Source organism: Centruroides vittatus, unplaced genomic scaffold, assembly GCF_030686945.1.
Source record: "Centruroides vittatus isolate TY-2023 unplaced genomic scaffold, ASM3068694v2 scaffold_1323, whole genome shotgun sequence".
Classification (NCBI taxonomy): Eukaryota; Metazoa; Arthropoda; class Arachnida; order Scorpiones; family Buthidae; genus Centruroides; species Centruroides vittatus.
The window spans coordinates 718,440-727,518 of record NW_027122675.1 but is presented as its reverse complement, the minus strand read 5'-3'; the positions used below and the strand labels follow the sequence as shown (position 1 = coordinate 727,518).

The 9,079-nt window shown below is 33.7% G+C and overlaps 1 protein-coding gene across 1 annotated transcript; it reads left to right on the top strand.

The window, feature by feature from the left end:
* Positions 1-1,734: 1,734 nt before the first annotated feature.
* LOC136986901 (lysozyme c-1-like) lies at positions 1,735-2,830 on the top strand. Its single transcript, XM_067284532.1, has 5 exons — positions 1,735-1,917; positions 2,000-2,088; positions 2,161-2,224; positions 2,353-2,428; positions 2,512-2,830. Exons 1-5 carry the CDS (start codon positions 1,782-1,784, stop codon positions 2,576-2,578), a joined length of 432 nt encoding a protein of 143 aa, XP_067140633.1. The 5' UTR covers positions 1,735-1,781; the 3' UTR covers positions 2,579-2,830.
* The last annotated feature ends 6,249 nt before the right edge of the window (positions 2,831-9,079 follow it).

Sequence of the window (9,079 nt, the reverse complement as noted above, 5' to 3'; positions counted from 1 at the left end):
TAAATAACGTAACTTCCGGTTTGCATCGGAAGTATGTATGCAGTTAATCGGGACCCCCTGCCCCGAATCTTTCCATGCCTGGTCTTCCCTTTCATTTTTCGACTCCGATCTCCACATTCAGGAAAGACAGCGGGACAGCTGGACGATAGTGGGAATTTATAGCTCTACAATTTTTTTAAATTACGGCCCAATAACGAGTAAAATCTTCATTAAGTCCGACCCTACTCGAGATATAATACCAGACCCCCCTTTATCTCCCCACTCCTCGATCTTTAATCACCAAAATTTAATAACATCAATCTCCTAATAAACAGCAAAATTTCAGAAATTTTCGACAAAAAGCACAGATGTTATTAAGCTTCAAACAGGGTAAACAAAATCGTGCCCCTCACACACACTAACACCCGTACATACAGAAATTACCCTTGAATTTTTTTGCATTCCAGAACGTTTCAAGGTCCCAATAGTCCAAAAATGTAAAAATCTTGGGGGCCATTTTTTGACGATCGCCATACTTTCCCTCTGTTAAATATAACAGCAAGGAAAGTAAAACTACTGTGTAATAAAGACAGCAAATGCAAAGTTTAAATAAGCAAGAAACAGATAACACGAAATAAATATATTTATTTTGAGAATAATTTATGAAATAAAATTATTATTCTATTGAACAAATAAATCTTACACACTTCAACTTATGTTGAACGTAGGTAAGATTTTATTCTTCGAGATTAGATAATTGTTAATTCGTCTGTAATATTAATTTAAGTAAATAAAAAATATCTCGTTTATTATAGGCCAATAATATTTTATGCAAATGTATTTTGTTTAAAACAATTAAATTAAAATATTTTCTATTGTTATATTTGAAAATATACAGAATTCAAATTTGCTTTATACATAATATGAACTAAAATCAATAAATTATTAAAGCTTTATTGAATGAAATTAATCGAAATATTCTATTATTTTGTTAACTTTCAAAATAAAGAATTATTTTTCGAACAGAACAATGCTTATTTTATTATGTTTCTAATTTAGTTTTTCAATTTAAATGTTATATCGAAAGACTAAATAAGCCTGTCTATATTCTATAACACGTATCGTGGGTGAAATCATGAATAAAATTTCCGATTAAAGATTTGCGCGATTTGGCATTCATTAATATACAATCGATTCGTAATTCGTGAAATAGAATGTTCTTATTAACATAAAAATAGAAGTCTTAATATAAACTGTACGTCGTCCATCATAAATTGTTCACGCTATCAAGGTTCAAGTGCGATAGCACGAAGAATTTAGTACGATTTGTTAAATTATTTTTTAGAAATTCCAAATTTATACATACAAATATTTATGTATAATTCACAAAAATGGCATAAACAATGAGAACTGTTTGCAATAAAATTAAATTCTCTACGAGTCCGCACGTTGGTACAAACCCTCATTAAATTTTACTCTTTTTCCATTAGTTTAATATCTTAATTATGAAAAAAAGGTTTTAACATTATTTAAAATATCGAGGAAGTATTTTAAACATTTCAGCAAAAACTGAAATAAAAAGAAATTAAAGTTTATTCACCAATGTCCGATAAAGTTCTGAATAAACTTTATTCGGATGGTATTTTTATATTTCCAGTTGCACAACCGGAAGAAAATGTATGCATTACGTTAAAATCTACTTCACGATAAAAGTAAACGGTTAAAGTACGCGAAAATTTTGTATAAATACTAGCCATTTAATTCTCGCTTATCATGAGAGAACAAGCATTAGAGACAAGAAGATGGCTTCACAGTTATCTCTTTTCATTATTTTTGCTTTCTCGATGATCGCCATTGAAGAAGCAAAGGTCTTTAATAGATGCGAGATGGCCACTATTTTAGTCAGAAATGGCTTTCCTAGACACGAAATTCCAAACTGTAAGTACAAATCGAAAGCTTCGTTACTTTTATTAATTCATTATTTAATATAAACACACATTATGTCTCTGACATTTTCAAGGGCTGTGTTTGATAAGACACGAAAGCAATTTCAATAGCCGTGCCACGAACAGAAACATAGACGGAAGCATAGATCACGGAATTTTCCAGGTAACAATGCAGCTTTTATATTGCCAATATATCGGCCGTATTCGCATTTACGATTTTAAAATTTATTGGTAGATTAACGATCGTTATTGGTGCAGCCCTCCCGGACCCCACAACGACTGCAATGTGAAATGTTCGAGTAAGTCTGGGCTTCTTATTATCGGATATCGGAATAGATTATAAAACTCGGCCGACAACGCGAATAATGTCGGTTCGATTCCCACTACTTTAAGCACGCAATCGCAATCACTTTACGAATATTTCCAGATCTGTTGGACGATAATATCGCCGACGACATGAGATGTGCCAGGATCATTTATAGAAGACATAAATTCAATGCTTGGTACGTATCTCGAGCGCATTAAAGTTTAATATCTATTACATAGATAATTAATATCTATTACAATTATGTTATTTAATTAACAGGTATGGCTGGAAGAATAATTGCAGAGGTAAAAATTTGCAACAATATGTGAACGGTTGCAAGTATTAACGTAACTTCAAAATATTCACATTTTTAAAAATGTAGAAGCTTGAGATGACTCAAATTGCTTATTTCTAATGAAATTTTTGTAGTGAATTTTTATCAAATAAAAATGTTGATAATAAAAAAAAGTTAAAAATATCTTAAATATAAACGCAATATTTATAATGTTAGAGCGAGATGGAGTTTTAGAATTCGAAATTGCTTAAAATAATCGATTTCCAAATTAAAAACAAAGTTAAAGAACGCGATATTACTTATAAAATATAACACTGTTCTACACAAAATTTTTTTCTGGAGAAAAAAGTTATAATACATATTGCAATTTTTCTGCTAATTTCTAATCTATGTTTAGATTTTTTTGTGCGAATTGAATAAATGCAGATTTTTACAATAAGATTTATATGTTACTGGAAAAACAAATTTGATTGTCTGCAATTTGAAAAAATTGTAGACCTATAAATGCCCACTGTCGTCCGTCCGTTTGTCTTTCCTTAATCTCAACAACGATGACAGTAGATGAAAGGCGAAACCACATATGGCAACCTTAGGGGCAGGAATCCCCGATTAACTATATACGAATTTCCGATTCAAATCGGAAATAGCGTTATTTCAATTCAAATATTTCCCACCGAAAGGTGTTAGATCAGTGTTTCTCAAGGGGGGCGATTTTTCCATGTTGGGGGTGATTAGCAACAATTTATATTTTGGGGGGCGAAAAACAATTTTCTGGGGCGATATAGTAAAACATTATATTAAGAATAATTAAATATTTTATTCATTGTATCGTACAATGATTAAACAAATAGCATTCCTATAATCCTTCTTCCTTCAACTTTTAACCCTTTTCTGTCACGTGGCAGGAATTATAATATTCGGGGGTCCTGATTACAAAATTTGATTGACAAACTTTTTTTCGAAGTGAAAGGGGCGATACTACGTAACGGTTTTATCGAAGGGGGCGACGATTCGTTAGAGATTGAGAAACAGATAGTCTACCGGCACGAGTCTATTATTAAAGCTAAAGTATAATGTAAGTTACCCGACTTTTAGGGGAGGATCGTTAATCCCATTGCGGAGGAGACACAAATGACAAGTATCTTACAAAATACCCCGTTTATTTTAACATGAAATAACTTACACTATGCACAAATAGTTTCTTTCAACAAATGAATGTTCGAACGTCCAAAGCGTCGAAGATGTTTTTTTTTTTCCTATTGTTGCTCGATGATGTGCCCCGGGGTAGCGGCTGATGAAGAGATTTCTCGGTTGGCCTCGGCGGCACGGTTCTCTGGATAGGCACAAGTGCGGAAAACTCAGTCTTCCGTGCGTTGACACACAACGTCTTTTTGCTTCGGACTTTACTAACTGAGTGCGTGTCGTGTCAGTCAAGATCGGCATTATCAATCTCCGTTTTCCCCTTTTTGTCTGTCCTGGTTGGGATTGGCTCCACGTCCCTTTTTCCCGCTCCCCGATTGGTCCCTCGTTTGTCCCTAGGCGAAAGACGATACCTGTTCGTTTCACAAGAAAAGTCCGCTTTGAAGAATCTACATGACACCATCCGTTAACTCTGGACGGAAGGTGTCGATGGGACTTTGGAACTTGCGCTCATATTTTACCTCCATTGTTGTCTAGTCTATGACGTTTTAGAATTTTAGCGACTCGACGCGATGTCCCTTTTTATCATTAACCTTTCCCCTTTTCAAAAGTTTCTATGTTCTAATTGCTTATATACGAGCGCCTTGTCAAGGGTCCATCTCTACTGGAGGACGCTCGTTTACATTTATTGCGTCATGGTTTACATTAGTAATATTTTTTTTTCTCGTCTCGGTTTCAGGTGACTTGCACAACTAATCCGATCTTTGATCGGTTTTAACAATGGAAGTTTTTTGTAGTTTTGTTTTAACAAATTTCTATAATAAATGTTTAATTTCAACCCGTTTTTGGAACTTCACAATAATGTACGCGAGCTATATTGCTAATTTGAGGTGCAGAGCATATATTTTAAGTTAAATAAATTAAAAATGTGATTAAAAATTGCAGTCCGGCATTGTTACCATGTCACAATAAATAATTGCTCGTTAGTATATTGTATTTATTTTGTAACCGCCTTCGCAACTTCTGAAATCGATGAAGAATCCTCGGCTGCAATTAAATCTCGATTTTTTTGAAAGATGCTTTCACAATATGTAAATTTTGTAATATTGTCGTGCAGTGATTCTTCTGCAGGACGCATTTCTATGTTATTGATGTTAGCACGAGATATCGAAGCCATCTTTTCGTTCGTTAGCAATTATAGAATATTTAGATTAAACATTGACTTTGCTACCAGAATAAGTTCGTACTGTACACGAATATACAGGAAATGTTTTGTTTTTAAATAAATATTGTTAGGTATCATTTGTTATTTGCTTTGGACATTGATTTGTTACTTGAGACAAATGGATTTTATTGTTTTTTATTTTGCCGTTTATTGTACATTTGTAGTTTTCTAAAAATAAATCCGTTTTTTTTCTGATAATATAATAAATTTGAAAGTATCAGCAATAAAATGAACATTATAGTTTCGTATTTAAAACAAAATTGCATTAAAACCAACGAGATGCGAAACATTTTTTTATATTCACTCTGTATAACGCAATTACGTGTTTCTTCTAGAGAAAAGAGACAGTGACGTTTAGATCACGTGGCAGCTGCAGCCAATCACCGGATGATTCATTCCTCTTCCTAAGCGCGTGTCGCATTTGCTTATACACTGTTGCCACTTATCCAAAAAATACGATAATAATTATCAAAAAATTTAGTACCTTTTGTCAAATCTAAATCTAAGTGATTATGATGTAAATATTAACTGCGCGATCAGTTGAAAAGTACGGACATTTTGTTTATTTCTTGTAAGTACGGTACGGACAGAGCCTTTAAAGCACGGACTGTCCATACTTAATACGGATGTATTGTAACTAGGGATTGCAATTGCTGGATCCAGCGCTGCGGATCCGCAAATACTGTACTCAATTAACTTTCTAAATAAAGCCGCAAACGTCTACGTCGTCGCGTTGCCGCTTTGCTACGTGCGCTATCGCTCGGCGAGAAAGTGACGTTGCCGTTCAGTGCGACATGTGCTACACCTCCACTCTACACCGCACCTCCCACTCTTTTGCCTCTGCTGATCTAATTGCCAGTTGACTTTGCGCTCTCGCTAAATAAAGTGTCTTCGCGCTAAATAAAATAAGTAGCTCCTCTCCTAGTCCTGGTGCATAATTCTAATTTACGGTCGGTTGTGACGTCAATGAATCACGTGACGAAACGATTTATGATTATTTGATGACCCTGAAATCAACTAACGTAGAGGCAGAAAGGGCCTTCTCCGCAGCGGGATATATATGCAGTTCATTAAGAAGTAGGTTGGGAGACAACACCATCAATACCAGTTGTTTCTTGAGATCCTACTTACAGAAAAGTAAAAAAAAAAAAAAAATAACAGAAGTGATTGATTTAATTTTATTTAATCCTTTAAAATACCTTATTCAAGACAAGACTAATATTTTATAACTTCTACTCTAATTCTATTAAATAAGACTTTTAACTTTTATTCTATAAGTGGTTAGTGGGCTAGGCTAGGCGATTTATTGTGAAAATTAGTGAGAAACTGAGACTACCTAGTTAGTTAAATAGTTAATTAAATGAATGATTATCAGTATCTTAGATATATGATGACATGAATGTATGTGATTCTTGATTGTGATAATAATAACTAACTACTAATTACTTACTCACTACTTTACTAACACGAATAATTAAATTAGTTACAAATAACTATAGACTTACATGTAGAGCCTATATAAGAAAACTTGTAAGACTGATAGCCACTTAGCCACTGATTATCTGTCCTTACATTATTATAATATATTAATATAAATTAATTAGTAGTATAATTACCTTTGCTATTATTTAACTTAAAGATTACTTAGATTATAATTATAATGTAATCGTTAACATTTAAAGTTAATTATCTCTATCTCAAGTGTTAAACCGAACCAAAGTTAAGTTTACTACCTAAATGCGTAAGAAGTTTTACTGATTTATAGTGACCAGTTTAAATAATAAAAGTTTCTTAAGTATTTTTAAAAAATGTTTTATTCCTTTAAAAAAAACCACAGATTGCTGGATAAATAGATAGATAACACTTTTATTGCACCAAAAATACATCTGCGCTGGATCCAGCTGGAATGATGTTGGTCCAGCAAAAATCCAGCTGGATTACAATCCCTAATGGTAACCCTACCATTATGTTGGGCCAGTTTCAAATTGACAGTCCTACAGGGTATTTTCTTAGGAGAAACAGTAAATAAATAAACAATAAAAGCTAGACTATGGCCAGACGTAACCATTGATCCATCTACTAACTGCCATGTAAGCCGTTGTAAGAGCGTAACCGTGTAAGGAAAGGCGACATATGCATGAATGACATCTGCAGACATCTCCAGAGTTGCCACACGTCCCGATTTTTGAGATTTATCTGATTTGGACTACTTCGTCCCAATTGGAAAATGTTTTTCGGAATGTCTCGATTTATCCATTTCTACCCGAAGATATTCCGATTTGTATTAAAAACAGTCAAATAAGAATTGTAGAAGGTAGATGTCTGCAGATGTCATTCATGCATACGCCATCTTTCCTTACACGCTTACGCTTTTAGTAGATGGATCAATGGTTACGTCTAGGTTTTATTGTTTATTTATTTACTGTTTTCCTTTTGAAACTAATCTTTATTTTTAATCATATACATCAGGTGTGGCCAAACTTTTATCCCTTAGGAGCTATTTTTTCGGTAAAAAATAGTTTGCGGGCGACTATGAATATGGACAAACAATTTTAGGGTTTTTCATAGATATTTTAATAAATAATTAATAATGATAAATAAATAATGATAAGTTTTTATTTTTTCCGGCCTGTACTTGGTTTATTCATTCTAAAATAATAGGGATAAATATTAATAACATTTAAAACAATAATTACTAAACTAACATACCTGCTTCTGTTCGCTGTATGAATAAATAAAAAAAACTAAAATTGAAAGTAAATTCAAGTACACAAACAAGGAGTAACAAGTGGTTTGAAGCCAGGGGCTGTCACGTTACTGTCTGACACATGATTTTGCGCCATTTTATGCGATTGCCATTTATATGCGCATGCGTTGCGACTACGATTAATTTAAAAGTTAACATTCATTTGCATTGTTCATCGGGATAAATACAAACAGTGTGGGTACGTTGCACAGACAGTCTATTATTGTAAGAATAAATTATCCAATTAAGATTTTTAAACATTAATTTAAGTGAAAGCAAATTGTTCAACTTTAGCTTCGCGGGCTACTTTCAAAACCTTTGCGGTCGACCGGTCGACCGCGGTCTACGTGTTGGCCATCCCTGATATACATCATGGGTTCGGCCAGATCCACAATGAGAACAGTCGGGTTTTCTAACAAAGTTAATCGAAATATGCAAGTCAAACAAGTACGGTTGATTCAACAAGTAATAATAATAAAAAAAAATGTTCAATAAGTGATAATTCATTAAAATTAATTTAATTAGAATTATTCACTTGTATTAATTTTATTATTATTATTTCCAGATTAGCCACTGCCTACCTGATGCTGGGTACTCATCAAATTTTACTACAATGCTACCTCAGGCCTTATTCTAAGGATTTTTTCCCTACTGCACAAATATCAGTTTTGTTTTGACCAAACCGATAAATATTTTAACTTCAACATAACCAGAAGAAAGAAATACTTATAAACCTCAGAATCGGACAATAAATTACTGCACAATTCAAAATTCTCGGTACACATTTTGTTTCCAGCTGCACGTTAGAATATGCGTTGCATTACTTCACAGTGTCCCGATTTCTGGTTTTGAAGTTTTGAACTTAAGGCAACTCTACTCCCGGGGAGCATCTCCCCTTGACAAATCTCCCGAGTGTTGCATTGTCTTCTCATCCCATCCATCCATTCATCATCATCCCGAGTGTCATCATCCCATCCATCCATTATATCAAAATATGGAAATTACAACAAAATAGCATTTAATGCTATTTTGTTGTAATTTCCATATTTTGATATAATGGATGGATGGGATGATGACACTCGGGATGATGATGAATGGATGGATGGGATGAGAAGACAATGCAACACTCGGGAGATTTGTCAAGGGGAGATGCTCCCCGGGAGTAGAGTTGCCTTAAGTTCAAAACTTCAAAACCAGAAATCGGGACACTGTGAAGTAATGCAACGCATATTCTAACGTGCAGCTGGAAACAAAATGTGTACCGAGAATTTTGAATTGTGCAGTAATTTATTGTCCGATTCTGAGGTTTATAAGTATTTCTTTCTTCTGGTTATGTTGAAGTTAAAATATTTATCGGTTTGGTCAAAACAAAACTGATATTTGTGCAGTAGGGAAAAAATCCTTAGAATAAGGCCTGAGGTAGCATTGTAGTAAAATTTGA

Coding starts and splice junctions, on each gene's coding strand:
- LOC136986901 (XM_067284532.1), top strand. CDS start 1,782: ATGGCTTCACAGTTATCTCTTTTCATTATTTTTGCTTTCTCGATGATC. Junction 1,918..1,999: donor TAGACACGAAATTCCAAACT/GTAAGTACAAAT, acceptor GACATTTTCAAG/GGCTGTGTTTGATAAGACAC. Junction 2,089..2,160: donor TAGATCACGGAATTTTCCAG/GTAACAATGCAG, acceptor ATTTATTGGTAG/ATTAACGATCGTTATTGGTG.